The sequence below is a fragment of the Macrosteles quadrilineatus genome, unplaced genomic scaffold (assembly GCF_028750875.1).
Source record: "Macrosteles quadrilineatus isolate MER2022 unplaced genomic scaffold, UCM_ALF_1.0 Scaffold_9__3_contigs__length_116548681, whole genome shotgun sequence".
In the NCBI taxonomy this organism is placed as follows: Eukaryota; Metazoa; Arthropoda; class Insecta; order Hemiptera; family Cicadellidae; genus Macrosteles; species Macrosteles quadrilineatus.
In genome coordinates, this window is record NW_026542602.1 from 83826935 (window position 1) to 83853283 (window position 26349).

At 33.5% G+C, this 26349-nt stretch overlaps 1 protein-coding gene across 9 annotated transcripts in view; it reads right to left on the minus strand.

Moving 5' to 3' along the window:
• The window catches only part of LOC129002123 (6-phosphofructo-2-kinase/fructose-2,6-bisphosphatase-like), a 52840-nt gene that overhangs the window by 3699 nt on the left and 22792 nt on the right, over positions 1-26349 (minus strand). For 2 of the 9 annotated variants that reach the window (XM_054429703.1, XM_054429706.1), the window contains exons 2-10: positions 15704-15829; positions 11609-11701; positions 11255-11415; positions 9979-10113; positions 9276-9367; positions 8798-8963; positions 7892-8110; positions 7010-7244; positions 5827-5954 (exon numbers count right to left, since the gene is read on the minus strand). In XM_054429703.1, the coding sequence (XP_054285678.1) occupies positions 5827-5954; positions 7010-7244; positions 7892-8110; positions 8798-8963; positions 9276-9367; positions 9979-10113; positions 11255-11415; positions 11609-11701; positions 15704-15829 (1355 nt within the window). Of the gene's footprint in view, positions 1-412; positions 3149-5826; positions 5955-7009; positions 7245-7891; positions 8111-8797; positions 8964-9275; positions 9368-9978; positions 10114-11254; positions 11416-11608; positions 11702-15703; positions 15830-17358; positions 17398-17530; positions 17706-20116; positions 20190-25700; positions 25889-26349 lie in introns of those variants that run through there. The other 7 variants (XM_054429707.1, XM_054429704.1, XM_054429702.1 and 4 more) reach the window with 7 other exon arrangements.

Below are 26349 nucleotides of genomic sequence, written 5' to 3' on the forward strand. Positions count from 1 at the left end.
TCATCTCAAGATATATTGCTATACACTTGGATTAAAATATAATTTAACTATGAAATAATTATTGTCATAATGAAAAATGTTATATGCTAATAATTGACATATGACTCTAAAACCAACATGCATTTAGTTGATGTGAGCTTATTTATAAAAAGCTAAATTCCTCTAAAAAAAAAACTAAATATTTTCAATTGTATAAGGTATAAATAACCGTTACAACAATCACCAAAAACAAAACAATGACATAATCACACAAAAATGGATTATTATTGTATAAAATAACACAGTTCAAATAACGATCAAAACAGGACACAAATTGACAAAACAATTATTCCCAAAACAAAAATTTATTCTTAAAACATTACAGTTCAGAACTGATTCCATATAAAACCAAAATTCAACATTAATTATAAATTCAAACAAAGAAAAACCTTAAACTACTCTGATGATTACATAAAATTATTAAATAAGTTGTCTTACCATAACCACAACTGTATTACATTCAAGACTATAACATATCTGAGCAATTATTTAATTAATTATAGTCAAAGATTTCTAAAATAATTAAAATTAGGCAGCTAATACTCAATAAAAGAGATCATATTTTTTAGTTAGGTAAATTTTGTAAGGAACATAATATTATGACTAAAAATCATTTAGGACCACTAAAGAAGACCAAACATTAGCCTAAACATTGTTTGAAAAAGATTTAGCTCTTGAAAAAGAAATTAAACTTCTATTGCGCAAAACATGTAAATTAAGTACAGCCGGTTATCTCTAAGAGTTAACAAAACAATTAACAAACAAAAACCCAATCAATAAAAAGAAGAGATAAACTCATAAGGGACAATATCCCCACCATGTGATCTATTATATAATCAGTATCAATAATGAATAGTTTCATTTTATTAGTTTCTTAACATCAGGATAAACATAAATTAATAAACATAAATTAATTGAGCTCCTTAACAAAAATGGGCTCAGAAATTATAGTCTGTTTGCTCAGTGAGTACAGCGAGCTCGGCCCTACCAGCAAGGGAGTTGATTACCTACCTAATTACCTGAAAGGCCCGATTGCCTTCACTACCTAGAAATATAACCTAAAATACACCTTTTGTATGATACCTCAAAATCACAATTAGTTTCATGTTAGGTAAACAATGAAATGCCGTGAGTTACTGCATTTTTAGTTTGATTCCATAAAAAGTGAGCCCAAACACGAAGAAGTGACTATGACAAGTAGTTTTTAGAATCGGGATGAAAATGTTAATAACCTCTAGATTATTTAAGCAAAATATTGTTTGGTATCAGTTTACTTATCATTTTGAGCTTTAGTCAAAAGTATCGATTTGTTTTTTGTCATACTGCAGCAAAAGAGCCGTTTTTAACGCATGCGTTGCGGGTCTAAAGTAGGATTTTTACTCTCTAAGTAAGAAGCGTTTTAGCCCCTAGAGAGTAAAAATCAGCTGTAGTCAAATCATTAGTAAATTTTGATGAAAAAAATTGTATGTATCGGAATGATGTATTGATTGTTTAATCGAATGTAGTTAATTGTTGGCTTATTGTAAATACTTTGACATATTGATGGTATAATGTACACTAACACAATCGTAATAGACTAAACAAATGAATCACTTACTAAACAGCTGATTGATTCCATTAGCCAATTAAATTGAAAGAAAACAAGTATGAAGTAGTTTTGAGAGGTTCACTTTAAATGAAAACTATTTTAGTTTTGTAACATAGTTTGTTTGGTGCAATATGATGAAACATATAATTCATCACACGGGCAATAAGTTTCTTTTCAATCTTCGCTCATTTTCCGACCTCGAGCTTGGGTTGAAAAGAGTCACTTTAGGCCCTAGTGATGAAATATACTATTATAACAAAGTTAAAAATATAAAAAAAGAATATTAAATCTCTATGAGCCAGTGATGGCTCACATGGCACGTCAATGGTCCCTTGCGTCTGTGTGTGAGGGCTGTTTGTGTCATGAGTAGGACCGACTCTCTGCCAGCTGCTTAGCAAACAGACTTTACATGAAAATTTTGGGTGGAAATACTAAACATATCAGAAAATAAACCTTGTTCACACAGCTTTAAAATTAAAGAACTTCTAAAGTTTAACTAAAATCAAATTTAAAAAAAAAATGGAAATAATATACTTAAAGATAAACAAAGAATTACTTATAAACTGTTTTGGTAAAATGTTCAAAATATTGCACTCTTTTTTACTAGTCAATATAAAACATGTAATATACATTGACAGTAATTTTGATTGTCAAGAGTAACTAGCTTAATTTCATATAAAACAATAAATAAATGTCACTTGTGTTTAATAGCACCAAAATTATCACAACACATGTTTCTTGAGAACATTATGCATAGAGTAGGATACAAACCGTTATGTATTTTTCGTACAATAACAACAATTTACATTAAGTCAGTGATACAAAACAATTTTGTGATATTTTGCCCAATATGTATAGTATACACATCCACTTTGAGCCAACACTGAAATGAAGTACATTGATCTAGCTTATATTGCACGGATTTACACTGGACTGACAAATAAATATTTTACCAATACCTAAAACTATATAATTAACAATGAAGTTAATTAATGAAGCAATAGCCTTTTAATCAGTACATTTCAGGAATACAAGGCAATTGAATTAATGTGTTTGAATGTTATCATTGTATGTTTGTGTAGCACCAAAGAGAGTGTTAAAATTCAAAATACAAAATTACCTATTTTACATAATGTTAAGGATTTTCATTCAAACGGTTACTATCAATTAATCACAAGAATTTATCATATAGTCACACCATTCACGGCGTTTCCCCAATTTTAAGATTTATTTAAAAACCCTAGTTATCATTAAGGAGTTTTATAATTTTAAATTACATTTGAAAAAGTATATTTATTGGATTAGGTAACAACATTCAAATTAACATTTGGTTTCAAACCTTTTCATCCGACTTAAATTAACAAAACAAATATCCCTGCATATCCAGCACTGATATTTACAAAACATACGATTTCTAATGAAAAATTATAACGTTAATGCGGGAGGTGTGTTTGTTTCGGCCACTAAACGAGGCCATTTTCCTCTTTAGGGCCTTCTTCGCTAGGGGTCTTCTTTGTAGCCCTACACAACAGAAATCATGCTCAATGTTATTTAGAGGAAACTGTCAAATTGTTAATAAAAATCTACTTACAAAGTTTAAAAAAAGTTAACTGAAATTTAAATATTCCTAACATTTCACAGACTAACTAACAGTTTTAGATAATTTACAAGAGGCGGTCTGAGTCAGCGCAAATCGTCTAATAAAACCAACAATCTATGACATGGGCTTTGTCAAGGAAACTGTTTTTAACACGTTTTCCTTTGACAATCTAGGACAAAAGATGTGTTTTCTTTAAACATGAATTTTCAGGGCAACCACCATTGTTAAATTAAATTACTGTTGAGTGGGACCATTGACTAATCGTGGAACCTATGTTTTATATCATAGATGTTTTGTTTTGCAAACAACTTTTTCATGTGTTTACCCCACTGGTTACACAAATTATGAGGGTTGTCCATAAATTAGGCTCCTGTCAAAAGCCAAGCAATCTAAATTAAATATAAGACCAACGTCACTCTCCTTATTTCATCCACTACTATTTTAGCCGGCTACCACCCTTTTGGGACAATTAAATTTGTCATAGTATTCAATAAGAAAATTTTGAGAAAAGAAAATTCACCCCCTCCCCCTGCCAAATATGAGTCACTTACTTTGATTAGTTATCTCATAAAAGGGGATCAATACAGGTTGATAACTGCGTGTGCTCCCACTATCTCCGCGTTCCGCCATCCCCGAACCCAAATCTGTCCCGCCACCTCCGAATTCTTGAGTGACCCTTATAATCCCCTCACTGCCTGCGTTGTTAGCTGTCATTGCATCCACGGCTGCGAAGCCCCGTGGATGGAAGATTTAATGAAAATTTAACCCGTGGGGGGTTAGGTTGGGTCAGGTTAGGTTAGGTTAGGTTAGGTTAAGTTAGGTTAGGTTTGGACGGAAAGTCTTAACGCAGGAAGTAACCGAGGATTATAGGGGTCACTCTGAAATTCGGAGGTAGCGGTACACGGAGGTGGCGGGACGCGGAGATAGCGGGAGGTAACCGATAACTGATGCCAGATGATTACTTTGCAGAAGGCTGTACACATTTGCAAAACAAGGCAGGTATTTATCAATTTCCACAGAGACAGTGATGGAGTTTGAGGAAACTCGCTGATCTGCGTGTTTCAGACTCCTATTAGTTAATTAGTTCAACAATGTCTCACGTTCAGTCACACTGCAATCCGCGTACAAATTCACATAGCTCTAGCCACTGCTTTAAACCAAACTGATGAATGGCAGCAGTTGACCTACTCCATGGAAATCACTACATGTAGATCTTTAGGGCCAACTCCAAATTCCCTCTACTTATTGCGCAAATTTTCTACATCCAAACACGTCCAATCACGTTCTTCAACTGGCGATAAGACTTCAATAACGGTTGACAACTGAGACCATAGAAATCTAACCTCATCTAAGACAGTAATTTATACTTGGTAGGAGCCTCAATTTTCTTACACGTTTTCAAATACTATGGCAAGACTTATCAGCCCACAAGGGTGGGAACCAGCTAGTGGATGATGTAAGGATAACGATGTTGTCTAGCTTGCTTGGGACCTTAGTTTACAAACAACCGTCATATTTAAAAATAAAAGTTTGAATTTTTTGCGTTTTCCATTGAGACTCAGCCAATAGTATATTTTTATCTAAAGATGACTCTGATCGCCTCTCAATGTCTCAATAATAAATTACAAAGACAAAATATAAAAAATATGAATTTTCTTCTTCCAAACTAGGTGAGGCGAAAGTGGAGAATCAACACAATCACAGTCACAGTCTTCACTTGATAATTCTTCAGTTGTATCACTTTTGTAGCCGAAGCAGTAATAACTTGATAAAATTTCAACTTTAAATTAGCTGTCTCCAAATCGTTACCAACATCAACCAACCGTTAAGAGAATATTATACTACTGCAACACAGCTGAAGACTACACTAATAATTGTTCTTAAACACTGCCTTAAAAGGAATGGAGAGCTGTAGGTAATTGCAGCAAGTTTTTATCTTGCACTGACTATCTGACACTTTATTACCAACTGTAGTTTTTTTGTCTTTGTCAATTTTTGAACACTAGTCTAACCATTTGTGCTTTGCATGTTAAATATTATGGATCATTTTAATTTTAAGGTTTGTGATATACTTAAAGACTTAAATTAAACATTTACTCAATTGTACGTTTAATATATTTCCATACAAAACTTAAAACTATATTAAAAAATGGCTTCTTTAACTCAAACTATTTATACCCAAAGCATTCATTTTACATTACAACAATATAAAATTACACTTGCCTCTCTGGCATGCCTGAGTAAAGATTTGAAATACAAAATGTTCTAATGGTACACTTCTGTGAACTCGTCTTTTGGCATAGAATTTAATTAATGATTAATTAACGATTAATTGATTAATTAATTTATTAATGCCTTTATTAGCTCATTTATTGTAGTTAACTAACTACCAATAAATAGTTTACAAACATGCACACACAATGCAAACCTACGATATCAATCTTTTTATTTTAGAAAAAAATTGTTTTAAAATACTGTAAATAACATTGTTATTTAATAACAAGCAAGATTGAATGTATTCCCAAAAACTGCTTTTCAAAATATTAAATACAATTTTTTTAAGAGAGTATTCCCTCAGGTAGATGTGATGGTTACTTACGGGAGGTTTGGCTCGGTGAGTGTCGACAGCTTCGACTCCCAGATTGATATGCTCCACTCTGCAGCCGTATGCGACAGGTGTCAGCTTGATAACTGTGTGGAGTGGAACTTGTAGATACGGCAACTCATCTGTAAACATACATGGAGAAGTTACAGCACGGTGTGGTATGTCCTAAAGCAAAAATATGTTCTATGATGGGGACATAGACATTTCCCAGGACTGGGTCGATCAGCAAATGGAAATGCAATAAAACCACACCCAGTAACTTGACAGTCAACAGCTGACAGAGCACATGTAAAAAAACATTTTTTTCAGAAAATTTAGTTTTAATTGTTGAATACACAACATTTCTTTGAAGATTGTCTACTCAATATGTAAAAATAAAATACTCATGTAAGTAGTAAATTTATAAGTAAATATTAGTAAAAGCTGATAACAATCTAATTAAATATACAGCCCGATGTGTTTCCATTATAACTTGACCACCTCAAGGACCACAAATTAATCGACCTAGTAAGGTTTTACTGTCTTAAAAAGTACAGAAAGTAGCATTTTTTGGCGAGGGCTCAAGTTAGATGTGTGAGACAAAGCAGAGTTCACGAACACCCAATCTCACGAGTGCGTCGAAGTTGAAGACGAGAATAATTGCAGCAAGCCGAGCAAATGCCAGAAAATCAATTTTGGCACAGTTTATTTTAGTGATTCTTTCCATCAAGACGCAAAAATATGCACAAAAAGAATATATTGTCTACAATTAAATTGTTAACAGTAAAAACAGCTAATTTAAATTTTAAAAATGTATGTTAAAAACATAAGTAGGCAAAAGGAGAACTGATTAAGAGCAAGGGAAAGTCAATTATAAGCACAAGGGAAAATAAGCTGATAAGTTTTCCCTTGCTCTAAATTAAAGCTCGTGAAACAGTTATTTTCTTTGATATAAAATTTCATCGAAAATAGCTACTTTCTGTACGGACTACGGAGTGATGAAAAAAATGTTTGTAGGGATGGAGATAGTTGTAGGGAATGGGAAGGCTGTAGTAGATAGGGAAGGTTGTGTGGAAAAGGAGGAATTTGTTGGGTATATTAACTCAGTGGTTTGTTTCTCAAACATTTGTACAATAAGAATCAAACTTGCAGGAGTAAAATACACAAAACAAGAAAACATAAATAAAAAAACACATACCTGCAGACTTGTCCAGGAAGTAAGCAAGCAGACAGCGAATGACAGCCTGGTGACTGACCACCAACACATTGCCTTGCCTCTCCAACTCCATAATGACAGGTTCAAGCCTAGCAACAAGGTCCTCGTAACTCTCACCACGAGGGTAGCGATAAGTGAACTTTGCTTGGTCTCGAGCAGCAAAGTCGTCAGGGTACTTCTCTGCAATTTCCTCATACGTCATCTCCTCACAGATACCCTGCACAGATCAAGACAATATAAGTGATGTGCCAGGGTGTCCAGCTTCCTATTTAAACACAATTCAAGGCTCTTCAAGTTAATAATTCAAAACTTGCTAGTCTATTGTATGTTGGCTGTTTCGGATTCCATCTTTTGGTCATTTTTTCTACAGTAGTACATTGCCATAACTACAGACATTAGAAATGAAATGATAAAGTCCATGAATTTAAAATATAGTCCAAAACCTAAACCCTTAGTGTCAAGTCTTAAATAAAAGTTCAAATTTTACTAGACACTTTCAGTATACAGGGCATTGTCCATTTGTTGCCTGATCTTTTACAGCTTTTTCCAATCTTAAAAAGTATGATAGACAGGTGTATTGTTTACAAAAATTGAAAAAATACGAAGGTTGGCACTACCCTTTAATAAAAAACCATTAACTTGATAATATGGACCTAGAATTATAGTTGACACCCTTTTAAGTATTATCAAATTCTATTTGGTTGATGAAATTATTAATTTAGCCATGACTAGCAACAACACACTTATGCTGAACAGCAAAAGGAAAATCCGAGGGAGGGTTTGGCGCTATTTGAGAATAAGATTACTCTAGTAGAGTTCGGCAAGGTAAAGGGTTCTTTTTAGAAGTGTAAGATGGTTGTTTACCGCATCAATCTCATTAAGAGCTTTCCACCGTTCCTGTGGCGCTATCACTTTCTCAACAGTCTGTATGGTACGTTTCAGCCATGATGTCCACACACGCAGACCGGGAATGTCCTGCTGCGCGATGTACGCAGAGAGGGAGTCTGCGTATTGGCGACCACGGTGTGATAGGTTGCTGTCTCCTCCAATACGACCTTCCAAGTTTTGCTCGCTCTCTCCATGCTGCAGAAAAGAAAGTGGTGGATATTAGTAACTAACTGTTTGTGTTTGTTTTAGGCTAAGTGTTGATCTTTAACCAGTTGAGAATATGATTATAGCTGTTTTTTAGAGGAATGGTAAGGTCAAAGTAATATAGTTCACTAACACCTTTAACATCCATAATTTAACATTAACTCTCCAATTAATTAGCTCTATTAATTTATTCTCCAAGGTTCAAAAGGGTGTTTGATTGATTGATTATGAACAGATAAAAAAAGAATGAAAAAATAATTTTGTGCGATTAAAAATTGTTTTACAAGACACAATTGGGCAGATAAAGAAGTGGAAATTTTACCACAGTATTGTCCGAAGTTAACGTTATTAACCAGAAACACATATTTTGGGTTGAATAGAATACAATATTGATTGTAAGCGTAAAAATTGGCTACACTTGCACAATATGGATGGGATGGAACGTCTACTTTAATACGTAGTCAATGATAGTAGTAAGGGGGGGAGGAGCAGGCTGGTATAGCGGTATTGGGCAGGACTTCAGATCTCGAGGTCTGGGGTTAAAATCCCACAAATCACCAATCGATATTATCTAAGTGGTAATGCCGCAACATTCCAGCCTGATATAACACGTAAAGCGATTCCGGGATAGAGCCTAGAATCCTAGTATGTTAAGGCGGGGAAAAAGTAGATAGTTACCCTAGTTAGGTAGATGGTGCGAGGTACGATGTGGATGTTCATCAGATAGTAGACAATGCGACTCTGTATGTGACCTTCGTGTTTGTGTACAACCACTTTCTCCCCTGTGTTGTAGATCTTCATGAAGCTCTGTGACGTTTCCAGCTGTTCATCTAGAGGCTCATACCTGCGACAACCACAACCAATCAAAAAAATGAAATTATATAACCTTTTGGGGGAGTGAGACTGCTTATTCGATTCAACATCAATTTGTATGATTTAACATGAAGAAATTGTTCTAAGCAACGGGTTTTGTTCAATTTTCATCCTTTTTGTCAGATGGGCCTCTAGCCTGTACGTGGAATATATTGAGAAAAGCAAGGGGTGAGCCGCTATAGTACACTGTGAACTGTACTGATAAAAAGTAGGGGCAGGTTCCAGGATCAGAACCCATGATATCGCTGCCTTGGGCCTGAAGTCCGTGGCACTACAGACTCACCTCTCCTGATAATGCTCGATACGTTGCAGAAAGTCTTGCAGCGCTTTGTCAGTGTTCATATTCTTGTAATCTGGACTGTTCACTTTTACTTCCTGCAAACAAATTTTACATTATAACATAACACTTCAGTGTAGCTAATTTTTAACCAAACCATTCTAATATACTTTGTGTATGTTTCACAGCGAGTGAATGGATTTTGTGAGAGTGATGTGAAAAAACTACAATTTCTATTCGTAGAGTAAAAAGAAGCAAGAATCAAGGACATCTTTTGCACATTTTTTCACTTGTAAACTTTGTTTATCAACGACTTATTTTGTACAACACTAATTGCACCTATAAATTGGCCTGAACAGCTGATTAGTTGAAGTTCGAATCATTACAATTTTACTTCTTCTCTCTCAATCCTGAAACCTCATTGGTCTGTTTCACACGTGTTGTTATGAATACAGTAAAACTATGCTGTTATGGAAGTAAACAATGCTGTAATGTGAAACTTTTCAATCCTAAGAACTGAACTGAAACGGATACTTGAAAAAAACAGTCGTAGGTAAAGTGTATTTTCAACCCTGGCTGACTTTGGTAATCCCCAGCTTGATTTCTCTTCTTTGTTGTGAGAAGTTTGTTGTGATAAGGGAAATTGAAGGAACTTAATGTCTAGGTCAAAAAGAATTACAAATTGAAAACAAACCACAAACTTGCTTACCATGATGTTGGTCTCAATGATAGACGGATCATCACAGACGGATTCCACAAAGAACAGCTTGTATCCCATCTTTTTGACAACAATGTTGTGAATCATTTGTCTCCTTTCTATCGTGGAGTTTGTTGCATCAAAAACCTGCATAGAAAAACAATGTATTAAACATTTTATAATTTACTACAAAATAAGAGAGATATATTTAATCACCACCATGAATGGTATAGCTGAATAGCCTTTTTTGGTAGGACTTCTAAGATTATTTTGTAGGTTTAGTAGAGTTGGAACAATTAACTCCTTTGCCACAATTAATTTTGCTACAGGGTATTGATCAATTTTGCTGTATCTCTTTTTATGTAATCTGAGTAACAAAATGTTTTGGCTAAGTTAGTTAGTGTTGAATGTGTAAAGAGAGTCTGAGGTAATGTGTAAAACAATTCTATGCACTAGAGACTATGTCCTAGGATGTGAAGGTGGGACAAAATCCCCAACCCCCCTGATTGTACCATCAACTTGAACTCTTTAACTATATTTTACTACATATGAGAAGAGTTATTTGAAGTTTCTCCTCCTCTGCCAATGGACCACTGACCACAAGCTACTGGCTGGCTTTTCCTGGTTATTTATTTTTCCCCTCTTCTCCACATTGGGAGGCATTGTTGCTCATATCAACTAATCCCAGCAGCGCTGTGACGTAAAGCATCACAAATGAAAAACTAGAGTAAGTCTCAGTTTACATGAGGTTTTTATGGTGACAGCGACACCCGCGCTGAGACAGGTGCTCCTCAGAGGAAGTTTTTCTTCAGATTATATTAGGTGTACTTTACTTCTAGCCATGATGAGATGGAGAGGCAAGAGCATTATCATTGTCTACTTGATCTAAACTCTAACTAGAAGAAAAATAAAATATTCGACCCATCCACATAAAACTTTGTGATAGGTTTGTAACACTATACTTACAGCTATGATAAAACATCATTATTGAAACAGGGAGGATTCGCTCACTCACACACAAAACTTAACTGCAAAAATCACTAGGTATATTGTTTATAGAATGGAATAATTTGATAAATAAATAAAAAAAAAAACAATTAACAACGGTTGAAACACAAGTTATACAATTAGCACAAAAGGCCAAGAAAGGTTAAGCGACATAGACTGCACGTATGAACGCTCCCATTTAGCTACTTGTCATATTACGCAGTGTTGTAAGCATTCATATTTCTCGTGTAAATCGAGCCTATGTAAGTATTGAACAGTAAAAATACAAGGATCAACTCACGGCCACTTCTCCGCCGTTCTCCAGCCAGGTGCAGACGTCACTAAGTGCGTTGATGGCGCACTGTGTTCTGATGGCCATTGCCTCCTCGTTATCTTGACGGAAAAACTCATGGCTCTTGTAGGCTGTTGTAGCATGTCTTCGATACTCTCCCAAGTTGAACACTACACACAAAAATAGTGTAAACAACAAAGCTACTTCCCACATTGCAGACTATTGAAAGTGTAACGAGTGTGACACATGATTTTGAGAAATATAAATGAATTAGAACACTCTCTATGTTTCATTGTGTTTTCAATCAAGTATTAGCATGACCAATGTTATAATTTTCTTTATACTATTTACAAATAACTTTACCATTTTCAGATCTGCAATTAATCACTTCCTCTCGGTAGGAATCTAGACTCCCGTTTGAGGTCCAGTGGCGTCTGTATTCTCCAAGGTTGAAAACTGGCGACAACCAACGTGGTTAGACAACCGAGTCTGGCAGCAATTTAGTCCACAGTTTTGAATGTTACAACAATATTTCAAATCGGTTTGGAATGAAATTTAAAAGGCAATACAACTCAGAACGTATTTACAAAATTGTAAATTAAATTAGAATCAGTTTAAATAATTTTATTGAGCAGAAAATCTACTTCATGCTTGATATGAAAGCAAAGGAAGATTTCAAAGTGGAAAATGTATTAAAAACTGTATCATATGGCAAAATAGTATTATCATTGATTATTGAATACTGAAGCAGACATCTCATCTATAACGACCAGTTGTAATTTGTTTATTCATAAAGAAAATAGTTGTCAGCCAGTCAAAGAATGTCTAAAATTCTATTTTATATTTTTTGTTGCTGAAATAGTTGATGGGTCATAACAGTTGTTACAGGCCGTTCCATCAGTTAATCGTGGTTTAGTTTGTGTATTCAAAATTAGTAATATTTACATCAGCACAATCTGTCGGTGGATCACATCAACTTTGTCTATGTTTTATATGAGAATGGAATGTCTATACTCTGTTCACAATATTTAGGCGGTTTGAGGGTATGTTCCCCCACCACTTTATTTGTTTAATGTATTCCTTGCAGCTGATTGACGTTTTGTAAACCTCAGCTGTTGAACTATTGTTTTAAAGATAGGATCAAAATGGAGGGGATAGATTTCTTCGCCTAAAACCGCATAAATACTGTGAACGGAATATATTTGAATTAATAGTCAAAGGTATTATTACAGTTTATAGGGTGTAGTTCTGTATAAACTTCCAGAAATTAATAGCATTCTACCAATAATCAAATACAGTAGGTAATTAATCAAACTTCAATCACATCGTTTCCTCAGGCAGAATCTCTTACGAGCTCAAAAAATTGTAATGTTCTAAAAAGAAATGTAAGCAACCTATCTAAAACAACTTATCTGATTGGTTGAGAAGTTTTAGTTTTGTAAAAAAATGTTGTCAACTGATGTTTTTAACTCTAGAACATAACATTTTCCTGGCTTGAATCTGGGCTCGGCAATCGATTATTAAAGGGATAAATCATTGTAAGCTGCAGCAGCCTCAGGTGGCCAAACCCAGTAAAAAATTAAATTTAAACTGTTTTCAATCGTCTAAGACAGAAAACAAAGTTTGATGATCCAATCAACGCTCAGCCTTCAACTTCATAAAATGTGTTTTCGCCATTTCATTAGAATATCAAACATTTATGCAAGCTACATAAAATTTTTCTTCAATTTCATATGTTTTAGTCGGAACGAATAAGTATATAATACATAGAAATAACAATTTTCCTTTACTTGTGTCGTAGCTTATTACTTGCAGAATTTTATACACCGGTAATTTATATAACACAACAAATAACCAATTAACTGTCTATGACAAGACTTGCAAGAAAACATCAAGCTCAGGAACATTTACTTCAGGACCTGTGGTCAAAAGTAATACCTATATAAAAAAAGTTGTTGACTGCTTCAATAAGAATAGAGATCACTAATTTATATACATGACAACTAAGGCTTTGGTTGGTAAACTTAAGCAGAAAAATCTGATACACCAATACTGCAAATATGATTGTCAGAGCAATGGATGTAGTAAATGAATTGACACAATAAATAAACTTAAGAACTCCCCAAAAGAAATGTCAAGATTCATCCTACTTTCATAAGTGTCCTGACAATTATTTGAAAAAAATGTTCTATGTACTATATATTATTCTTGGTTTTATTTAAACTTGAAATATTACATGGAAAAATTGCTGCCAGACTCGCCTAAATGTAGCATGATAACTATGTTATAAACGACTACGTCAAGTTACAACTAACTACTGTACACTACTACTACTCTTCTTAATTTGAGAAATAATTTTAACTATTCGGTTATTACAACACTTGAAATATTTTATTCAAAAGCGTTTAATTTTAATCACTGGATAGCTGTAAACTTCCATTTTAACGTTTAACAACAAATAATACCATTGAAGTAAAACTGTAAAACCAATATTCCTTGTTAATTTATAACTCAAATATTTGTAGAGAGGAATTTAAAAACACCAGAGGTTAAAATAACTCAGATTTAAATGACACATCTTACAGAGTTTGTTAAAAGATTAAAAATCGTTTTAATGTATCTAAAGTATGTTTAATACTTAAAATACATAAGAATCTAAAGTATACGTGTATTCATTTCAACAGTTGAAAGAAAGAATAAACGTATCTAGAAGATTCCAGAAGTTATTTATTTTGAGTTCAACTATTAATAGATAATGCATTCTATTAAAAGGTATCCATCCACTAGTTAGAGGTTTAAAGATGAAATTTGACTATGAGTGTTTAAAAGTCAATCAGTCACTAATAATTGGTACAAAGATTTAATACGCTTATTTAATTTCTCTGCTATAAACAATTATATAACATGGTTTAATTCCTATTTAAATTGAAAAGCCTGAAGTAATAAGTTTACAAACTGATTTGCTAACTAAATATTAAAAAGTGGTACATCATGGAATCAGTTTATTATTTTTAGAATTTAATGTAATTATTCTAAAAATAACTATTCACAGCAAATAACAAGAAGTTAAGTCATTATTCAAGTTTATGGTCTTTAAACATACTGTTATGATGGTGAACTGTTAAAATTCCCTCTCACCAATATTTTTGCTGGACTCTTTATGTTGCTAAATTCATGCACTATGTACCCAAAAGCGTAAGCCCAATATTAAAATGTCTACAATTAAAAATTAATAGCAGCTACCAATTTAATAAAATAAAAATAGCATGTAAATTGCACATAAATACTCACAGGTCAGTTTTAAATAAAGTTAAGAAGCAGAAATGAACAAAGAAGCCAGGCATGTAAATTAATCTGAAAACGCTTAAAAATTAATGGAAAACTTAAACCATTGATAAACGTTATAGGATTAAATCTTTTCAGTAGACTTTAAGTGTTTAAAAGTCTGAAATCAAAATTAAATTAGAGGTAGCAGCACATTTAAAAGCTATAGAATAAACCATAAATAAATAAACCAGTGTTGCATGCATATTGTTTAGCCTTGGTTAGGATATCAAATGTCAACAGGCTTTTGCATTTGGAGTCCTAATAAATTGAAAAAATATGAAATGATTAAATTGAGAATGTTATGTAGTTTGGATTTTCTGTATACACAAATAATAACCAAGAGCAACCTTAGTTTAAAAGTATAGAACTGTTATAAATGGTTTTCAAATGTGTCTTAGAAATAAATGTTTACTAAGAATTTAAATTTCCTAAATTTTAATAATAATTTACTTTGCTCAATAACAATTTGTTAATTACTGGATTGTATTTACTTTGTAGCCTACAGAAAAAAAATATTTTGAAAACCCCTAAAAGTTACTAAATTGTAAATTACTGCTTGATAAAAATTAGATAATTTTCATAGAACAAAATTTGGTTTTGATGAATTGATAATTTATTTTGACTCCTAATAAAAACTCATATAAAAGTGACTAAGAAACCTTATAAGACAACGTGTTGCTATTCATCAACATGTGATTCCTGTAAATGATTGTTGCCATTGACTTTTGTATACTGAAGTAAAAGCCATCTAGATGACCAGCATATTTACCCATACAACTTGAACATGGAACATATTTGAATGAGCCAGTTACAGAGTGAGTTAGCGTCTAAGATTCTATTTTCTACCATAATTTTTGTTACTGAGATACTGGAATTGACACAAAAGCTAGAGCTGACAAGTTGTCCTATCATCTTGAGTTGAACAGTTTAAAAGTCTGTATATTCGACAGAAATTAATAATTTTACACCAGCACAATCTGTCAGTGGCTTAATCCAACTATGTCTGTTACGATTTTCATAACAACTTCAACATGGGAATGGAGTGTTTAGTTCTGCCAAAGCCGTAACCAATCACTCTGACAGCCACGATGTTTCTATCTACCATATGAGGTGCCACACATCTCCACTTACCCTTAGTGTTGATCCCTATCCAGTTTAGGTATCTTGATAGCTTTGTAGCGATGTATGTTTTGCCCCGTGCAGGCAGACCAACCATACATATCACATGGGGACTGTTCACGTAGTTAGCTCTCTCCCCTGTAAAAACCAACATAACTTTACTGACCATCTTCACATCCTAGGACATAGGCTTTTACAAGGTTTTACAGATTCAGGATAAGCCTAGAGGGTTGCGGCATTATCACATATATGAAATCCATTGGTGATTGGCTAGTTTTGAACCCGGACCTCCTACCACTACTACACTAGTTCGCTTTCCTCATCACAGAGTTACTGCAGTGTAACAGTTTACGACGAGTTTATCTACATCATATGGTTGTTTACTGCTGTAAAATGCATATGGTTGTGTTGTTTTCCAAGAGTGAAAATTAAAGGCTTACAGATATTATCAATTTTATCACTGTTTACAAGGAAAATAATTTGAGTTAAACAATCAAGCTGGTGGTTTGATTTAAAAATGCAAAGTGATTTGAATAAAAATTTTTCAGTGGTAGCCTACTATGCATATGGATTAGAGATAACATTTGTACGCCACCAACACACCTTGCATATTTTAATGCAAAGTGTATTTTAATGCAAAGATGAGTGACCGACGAATTGAATAAATCATATGGCAGCTTTAAACTGACTAATATCAGCTGGTTGTTGAACCAGAGATGTATTTACTATTTATTCGTAGCACTGTAGGATGGTTTTATGATTTGTGACAAATTATATTTAAGTAAATGCATGAAACCCAAATTGCGGTACTAAATTATGGTAAGAGATAATTTCTATAAACTCTGCAAAACCTCATTATGATTTTAATTAATTCCCACCAAAGGGAGTGTAAGTAAAGTAAAACCATTAGGTATACAGGGTTGGGCAAAAGTATCAACCCCCCCCCCCCCCCCATTTAACTTCTTAATGGCTTGTATCAGGAAAAAGAAACTCATGCACAACTCTAAATTGCATAAAAGCACACTTTTTTGTTGGCATCACAATTTGTCCGAATACCCGAAATCACTTGAGATGGGGGTTTTACATTTAAAATTTGTGAGTTGCCCCCATAATATCCCAATTTGGGTTTTCTGACAAAATTAGGATACCAACAAAAAAGTACATTTTTATGCCATATAGAGGTGTGCAGAGTTTGGTTTTCCTGATACAACCCATTAAGAAGTTAATTGGGGGGGGGGGGGGTTGATACTTTTTGCCCAACCCTGTTTAAATACTTAAATTAGGTACAGTATTGATTGTTCCGCACTCCAAATAGCATTTTAAGGTTTGAACACATCAGGATACAAACCATGTTGCAGTGTAGGTTTTCCAATTAAGGTTAAGTAAATGAACCCATGATGAGGTAAAGGTTATGTACTAGACACATTCTTGTTTTGTTCATTGAATACACAGCAATAAACAATAAAATACTTCAGATGAAATACCATTTTACGTAAGTTGCTATTATAGTATTTCATGAATTAAATTAAGTAGTTTGGACGATTAAATAATAAAAAAAAGTTTCAAAAACCATCCAATGCATGTCACAGATGGGAAATCAAGGCAGAAACACCACACCTCACAAACTTGTAATCACTTCAACACAAGAAAGCCAAATAAAGACTCACACATTTCAATGAGCACTTTGGATCTGAAACCTCTTGGCTCTAAAAAAATAGATGGATTTGTTAAAAAAATATAAACTTACATTTAAAACAAGGCCAGAAATTTGTTTAAAAAAATTATAGCGCAAATATTTTTGGGAACAATAAAAGTATTAAGCCATCCCTAGTTACTTACCAATGCGTATGGATACTTGTCTTTGGAAATTTCTCTTTGGCATGTATTCAATCTCTTTCATTTCAAAAATTGGTTCCCTCAATTTACAAGTAAACCAATATCACACAATATAAATTCCACTTTCTATCCAAGTCGATTGCAAGATGTTTTGTGAAGTGTTCACTGAACACACCTACTAGAAAAAATTGATACTGATATTATAGCCTACCACACCACAAAAGGTGAGTGTTTTCTTTAACCTATAAACTATAAAAGAATTTGGGTAACATATGCAATTTTAACTAAATGATAAACGAAAAACTCAAGTCATGCCTTGTAGGAAATGTTATTTCAATTTCTCAGGATTAAATAAAATCACTATCAAACTAGGTTTACATCAAACTAGGTTTACAGGCCGAAAGTGACGCCATTTAGCTCAGGTATATTAAAATAGATAAGGCGTTATCTCCCTCTTATCAGGAAGTAAATACTAATTCTAATGGTAAACTTGCAGTTTTAAGAAGACTTTTAAAAGGAAAATACAATGTAAACATTGATTAAAGAGGGATTTTCTAGGGTAGATATAACTTGGTATCTCGAACCAAACATTACTGGAGTTCATCGAAACGAGTTCAAGTAATTTGTAAAATTTATCAATACAAAGAAGGACTCATATCTGCAAATTTATCTACAGACTTGAACTATATCAGTGTTTATCGTAAAACAGCTAATCATCAATAAAATGCTGATCAACATAATTACTATCAACAATTCTATTCTTTCAATCGTCTGTGGTGAATGAAGAAACAGTTCAGTTATTTTCATACTAAAAATTAAAAAAACTTTACAAGTTTTAGACTAAGAAGATGTCACTTTAGTCTAACATTTAAAATGGTAAATTCGGTTGAATCAATCAACTATTAACACCCGAGGATCAATGCTGCATTTGATCGCCTCAGTCAACTAGTTGAGCCTTTTACCCTTTTCATCGCAACAACGATCAGTCAGTGTCAGGCCAATGTGGGTTTACATCAACTTGACAAGGCTGTGAACAAACTGCGATTCTCAATTTCTGGTGTTTTAGCCAATTCGTTCATCAATTCAACTCCTTCAAGCGAAGATCAGTATTAAAACCACTTCTTCGTCATACTACTCTCCAGAAAATTAACGTCAACACTTCAGCTTTAGGTTTGAAAACTAAAATTTCCCTTAATTTATCTAACTTTACGATATTCACTTGATCAACGCTTGGTAAATGTTTAAAACCGACCAATAAGATGCTGAATGATACAAATTTGTCAACGAAAGTTTGAAAATATGATTTTCAACCAAAGTTCGATACATGAAATTTACTAATGTGTAATTAAATCAGTAGCATGAAAGTCTAAACAAATCAGTTAATTGTTTTGCAGAAGATGAATCTCAAGTCTAAATGTTGTCCTTTCTACCAAAAATTACAATCCGTACAACAAAAATGCCATTATATTTAATAATTATAAAAATTTAAATTGACGTGAATAGAACCCCGATAGTAGAAAATCAAGACAAAAATTGACTGCATGAAATAGAAGGGGTAAATCGACGTTAGCGTTTTTGCAGTTGCTAATGACTTAAGAGCCATTTATTTTAATAACTCTAATGACACTCCAGCTTGGAGTAAAACAATTAACAGATAACTCTTGAGATATCTTCCTATTAATCATAAACCATGACCTGAAGTTATTTAGAGACAACGCTGAGGCGGGTTATCTCTTTTCTTGCTACATATCTATTGACGTTAATTATCCACGGTGTTTAATGATGTATAGACCAACTTGTATACGAAACTAGTTTGTTTTAATTATAAAACATATACTGAAATAATACAGTGTAAAACGCGTTATAAAGTAATATTTATAAGGTTGTTTTTGTTTAGTGTGGAATAATTTAATTTTGTGTATCGCGAAATTAAATCGATGAAACCAACATTACTGTGAACATGTTCGCAATAGCTTTGAACGAAATAAACTCGACAACAATGAACCAATCAATTTTCCTATAATTTGAGTAAGGACCAGCTCGTAGTTAAGATTTAATTTTTAGTAGATTTTTCTGTAAAGTAAGTTTACGGTGTTTGGGAATTTGTTAAGATACTTTAATAGTTACAGTTGGTAGAGGTTATACTTTTTATAATGCATTTTAAACGTTTGAAAACTAAAGCTAAATATTTTACAACGATAAAATAATTTTTGACGCTATCATTGACGGCCATTTGTGGTTTTAATGTATCGAAACTCATACCAGGCAACCCTATCAATAATGACTTAATTAATTTGGTACCGTATATATTAATTTAATTCTCGTCCCACTGTATGTAAGAGCAAAAGTATCGAGTAAAAAACAAGGGTGTGTCTTAATAAAATTCATATTTTACTTGACGAAAAAGAAATGGTAGAAAGCAAAGCCGATAAAATGTAAAATAACAAATTTATATGCAGCGGTTTTAAATTTTGTATAAAAACAACAGAGGGTTAGCCTAGTTATTTAAGCGAAATTGGATCATAAAGTATACAAAATTCAAAGTACTACTATCCATTCAAAAACTAATAAATCACTTTAAATCAAAACCTTCTCTCGGAAAGCAATCGACACTGAACACTTCACACTGTTGAACACTACAAAGCACAATCTGCTAACCGCTAGGGTAGAAGGACAACTGAAAACTGAAACTAAAAATCGTCGTCTCGTCTACGCTGACGCATGCGCGATAAAGTTCCATCGATAACATATCATAATTTAATCGCAAGACTAAACATTTCCGAGGTTTGGACATTCGGATAATCTACAAAACAATCCGAACAAGGTCCAAAACGTGAGTGTGTGCATAGTGCACACGTGAATGAGCTTCTTGTGGAAACTTTTAATTGATTAGTTTAGTTTAAAGAGATAGATATTAAACAAGTTTAATGTTTGTTACAGTCTGGGAAATGTGTATAGCCACCATTAGGCCTATACATTTGGTTTACAGTTTACAGGGTTGAAAAAGTCCCGGGACAGTTGAGTATTTAAAATACCCCCGCCGCAGCAAACCTGCAGACTAAGCGAATTTCCAATTGCCTGATTGGATTTACACTAAATTGTCTCCTTTAAAATATCGCATTTATTCCCTATTTAAATAGAACCAGTTTAACACATACTTAGGTTTGCTGCAACAGGGGGGTTAAAAGTGTTTTTTTATGTAAAATGTCAATAGTTAGTAAGAAATAAAAACATTTTCCAAATTTGGGCAAAATATGTTAATAAACAAGCAAACTACAACAGTTTACTTATTCTCCATAAGAATAACATGGGAATTTTAAATTTACAATTTTTTGGAATTTTCTCCGTAACCATTAGGCGCATTATAACGCTTCAATATACTAAATTATTTGTTTTTTTAAGCTCTACAAAAAAGTTTAGAAAGAATTTGCAAAATTCTATGTTTTTTGGGTCAAAAATAGGAAAAACCTATTTTTACCCCTTAAAACCCCCCGTAAACCCCCGTTCCCATGGTCCGATCATGCTGGATCGCGAACTCGTTCAAATAAACGTACGTTTACACGTTTGTACCAAATTTCATCCAAATCGGATCATTTTTGCTCGAGTTATCGTGCTGACGGACACACACACACACACACATATATATATATATATATATATATATATATATGAATTTGAACGGATGGTGTTTTTGGCCTCTAGGGACCTCAAAACGAAAAAAAATCGGTCCCGCGTCCAGGTCTTACCATGAGTACTACGGTAATAGCTTATTCCCTATATGGGAAATTCGCTAAAAAAAGAATAAATTAATATAGAGCTATAAAACTTGGAACAAAGATTCTAGGCATTATTCGGCGATACGCTACCTTCACAGGGAAACGGCCCGCAAGGACTTAGAATAAAATCTTAATGTAAACATAGAGTGATATGCACGTAAAATGTAAGGTCTTTGTTTTAGCGAATTTCCCATATAGGGAATAAGCTATTACCGTAGGTCTCATGGTAAGACCTAGACCCGGGACCGATTTACTTTTTCGTTTTGAGGTCCCCAGAGGCCAAAAACACCATCTGTTCAAATTCATATATATATATATATATATATATTTATATATGTGTCCGTTAGCGCGATAACTCGAGCAAAATTGATCCGATTTTGATGAAATTTGGTACAAACGTGTAAACCTACGTTTATTTGAACGAGTTCGCGAACCAGCATAATCGGACCATGGGATCAGGGGTTTATGGGGGGTTTTATGGGGTAAAAATGGGTTTTTCTCATTTTTGACCCTAAAAACTTTAAATTTCTAAATTTCTCTCTAGACCATTTTGAAGAGCTTAAAAAAACAAATAATTTAGTATATTGAAGTGTTTTTGAATGTTCATTGACTACGGAGAAAATTAAAAAAATTGTAAATTTAAAATTCCCATGTTATTCTTATGGAGAATAAATAAACTGTTCTAGTTTGCTTGTTTATGGATATATTTTAATCAAATTTGGCAATTTGGTTTATTTCATACTAAGCTATCAATATTTCAATTGAAAAAACACACCTCAACATCTTCCCCGTAGCAGCAAACCTAACTACTCACTAAAATTAATGTTATTTAAATAGGAAATAAATCTGAAAATTTATAGGGAATATTTTAGTAGAAATCAAGCTGGGTAAATGGAAATTCGCTTAGTATGCAGGTTTGCTGCAACGGGGGTATTTTAAATAAACCGTAAAACCGAACTTAAACGGAGAACCGTGTCAAAAATGGCATCCGATCGAAGATTCATTGAAATTGCAATGCACGATATACTAAGGGGGGGAGGGGGGGTGCCTCTACAAAGTCAGAAGAAAATCATTAATGTCAGCATTGCAAATTTGTAAATGTCTGCATCCAACCACAGAATACAGTGTTTAACGTTACGATTCGTCATAGCCTGGAGCTTAATACTGTTTTACTCAGTTCTCCCAATCATGATTTTTTAAAGTACCTATTTAACTATGGAAGTTAATTTTAATCGAGGTAAATTCACGAACTTAAATGTAAAAATCTTAATTCGAAAGCGACCAACTAAGAACTGTAGATAGTTCTGCATTCAACAGCAATATTATTGATTATCATTGCAGTATTTTACCTATACCAATTATTGTTTTAAGAATTGACGACTGGAGTCATTCAAACCCATTACGATTTTTATAAAGTCCAGTTTAATCTTCAGAAACGGATGTAATATGATATGAAGAGTAAATGGACCCAACTTAGTTATAAAAAATTATGACAATTTACGTTGTTTAAAAAAAGTACTTGAAGAAATTTACAAAATATTTGAGGGAATTAGCCACCCGAGATCTCAGGTAAAACTAAATTATTGTAAATAATACATTTCGCTCACAGGTGTAGGAGAGCGATAAAATGTAAATGTAGCGGTCAACATTTCAACGTGTAAAACATATGGAACACGTTGTGTAAAACACTTCCACCATGGCCTATCTCAACTGCTGGGAGTTGAGGCGGACCATTAAGTGTTAAATATTCATAAACATTGACTTTCCTAAGTGTCGCGACCTTGGATGATCTACTCTGGTGTCTTGTTCGTTTCTTGTATGAATGTATATAAATTGTATTAAAGTTTAAATAATCACATACCGGTAGTTAAGTATTTTTCCTATCAGTATTGTAGTTGGGCTTTTAGGGGAGGATATCTTTATTATAAAGGAAAGTGGTTCACTCTGAGAGATATATCTTGTTGCCTACATTAGCGAACCAACAACTAACTGGGCTCGGAACCACGAGTTGCAGCACTTCACATATCACACAGCGATTGGTGATAACACCAGCTGAATGTTGCTAAAAACTGATATAGAAATTCGTTAAAATACCAGGCATTGTAAAAAATACCTTTTTTACCCTCTTACATGCAAATATAACACGTGCACAATTTTAAAATAAGATGTAGGGTCTATCCACCCAAAAGGAAATTAATAAAAACTTTGAGCAATCCGCGTAAAATAGGTAGGCTTATTCAATATACAATAATTTTCGATGATAACCGAAAAAAAGACAAATAAAAAACTCGGTTAGTCTATTACGAGGGTCCTGAATTGCAATCATTGTTTTAGTACGTAAAAGTAAAGTAAAAATCAAAATTCAACTGAATGTTGAATGTTTAGTCCTCAAAACAAAATACTACTAAATAGTAGTAGGCTACGCTTAAGGCACACGAAGAGTGTAGGACACTAAACAGATTTTATCAGACCGAAAGAGTAAAAGACTCAAACTATTGGAGTTCCAATAATGATTGGTCCAAAACTCGGTCATCCATTGACCCTTGTTACTTCGGAAACCCGCGCGACCCTGTGGAGCTGAAGCCGTTTAAGCGAATTGAACTACGCAACTCATCGCTTCAATTATCCTCCAGATTGAAACTTGGGACTGTCTGGTAAATGTTGACAATTCACAATATTATATTTTTCAGGACATTAGTTTGGTCACAGCGATACAACTGAAGGCAATAATGACGTCGTTTCTTAGACTCTCGGATCCGGAAGAATATTAGCATTCTAGACAACAAAGCCGCCTTTAACAATGAAATACGGTTGTTATCAATCTATATAATTAATACGCTACATGAAACTTTGTCGGTTGAACTCCTCCGCCATTTCTTAACCGATTTTATCCATTGACGTCTCATTGGAAAGAGCGTGTTGCGTAGATTTGCAAACTGGCCTTACATTTTTCTAAAAGTCCCTTGGGCTCTGCCCCAGTGGCTTTGAAATTTCCCATGTTATCCTTATGAAGAACATGATTGTTTACATTTTGATCAGCTGTATAGTTTAATTGCTGTTATTTAAAATTCAATTTAATGAAACGCATTGAGTACATTTATTTACTACGAGTTTGTGTAAACATAACCCCCAAGACGGATCGTGTTAGTATGGTCGTATCTTAAATTTGTGTATTTATCGTTGTTTTGTGTCGCTATGAGGGATCGTGTTAGCATGATTGTAACTTAAATTTGTGCATTTATCGTTGTTTCGTGTAGCTATAATTTGTTTATTTGTTGTTTTTTCTTTTAAATGCCTCCGACGCGACAACGAAACATAGACAGAAGGCGTAATCGTGATAACGACCGCAGCTACAGAACAGTGGCGCATAGGTTACAAATGCGCCCTAACGCTATACCCCAAAACGACTTTTCGTTCTCTAATTGACCCTCTATCAATGACCTGTGTTGCCTGTACAGCAAGGCATTTTGAGAAGAATAAAACTGGTCGGAATGGTTTATCAATAACAAAGATAAACATGGTCTGAGTTACACACCGGTAATCTTTGAGTTGACTCTTTTACTCATTATAAATATGACTGTTATTCGTTTTTAAATGACTCCTGTAATACTTTGCAATTATTGCTCGAATTCGAGCAACATGTACACTAGTTACGATTGTTCTATGTTAAAGGTAAAGTAGATTCGTCTACCAGTATTATGTAAGGCAGGTACCTAAAAGATATTATAATTTTGTGAATTGTCTACCTAGCCAAGTGGTCGGTGATCTACTTCAAATCTGAAGGTCGCTAGTTCGATTTCAATCGAGATCAACAGGACGTAGATGTCATTCGTCATTAATCATCCCAATTCGTCATCTCAATTAATGATGATTACCAACCAAAGGTCGACGTTAGATCAAGGTCAGGTTTTGGACCGTTCCCTTTCAAAAAAACTTTAAAATGCTAATAGCGTAAAAAATAACAAAATAAAACTAAATCTGTACGGAATAGATTACACGGCCGAGGAAGAGGGCGGAGAAGTGTAGGGTATGCAAACCCAAAACCTTCTTATGTTTAGTTGTTATAGAATTCTTAAAGGGATACCAGAGTTAATCGCAGTAAGTTATAAAATTTAAACTATTCAAATTCAAAACTACAATATTAATAATTTACAAAGACTCATCTAGAAAAGGGATCTTGTAGCGTGTGTAGTAAGTTATCTTACATATATTTTATGTTAGTGTTATGTGACCGTTGTAAATGCTATTAAAAATTATGTATATATAAATTTATGAATATTGTTTTCTATTTTCGACAAACGTGACTGTGATCCTTAAAGGTAAAACTTTAAAATAGAAAGAAACATACATTATAAATGTATACCTTTTAATTAATTTGAGATAATACGTTTAATTACCTATTCCCCACAATTCCTTGTCAAGATGTCTGCTGCCAAACTTAATCAGTTTTCTGGACATTTCCACACACTCACACTTCACTCTTTATAAACACAGCTCACTTTTTACTAACACCATTGACTGTATAGTCAATGCTAACACCGCTCCGCTAATATGTTAAATTTTGTAACACTCCAAGTACAGTTTTTCAACAGTTAAGTTACATTGTAGGAATTTTAGCTAAGTGTGCAGGTTAATGCAAACGATTAAATCAATACTAGGCAAATCAGTATTTGATCAATTTGATTTAATGTAGAATACAAACATGTAATTATTGACTTATTAATAATTTACGTCAATAACAAATTACACTAATTTATAATATTGCTCACTTAAATCACAGAATAATAATTATCATTATTTATTCTGTGTCTAAACTAATCCTTCAACACATTTGTTGATCAGTAAAACCACAAAGTTTTTTTTATACCTCGCTTTAATTTATATTCCGTGGAAGAGTAAAAATCGCCAAAATATATGATATTCTATAGCTTAATATTTTAAATGTTACTACACAGCACACATTACAACTTAAAGACAATAGTCAAATAAACGAAAGTACATAAATATAGGTGAGTGAACATTGAAGAAACACAAAACACTACACTT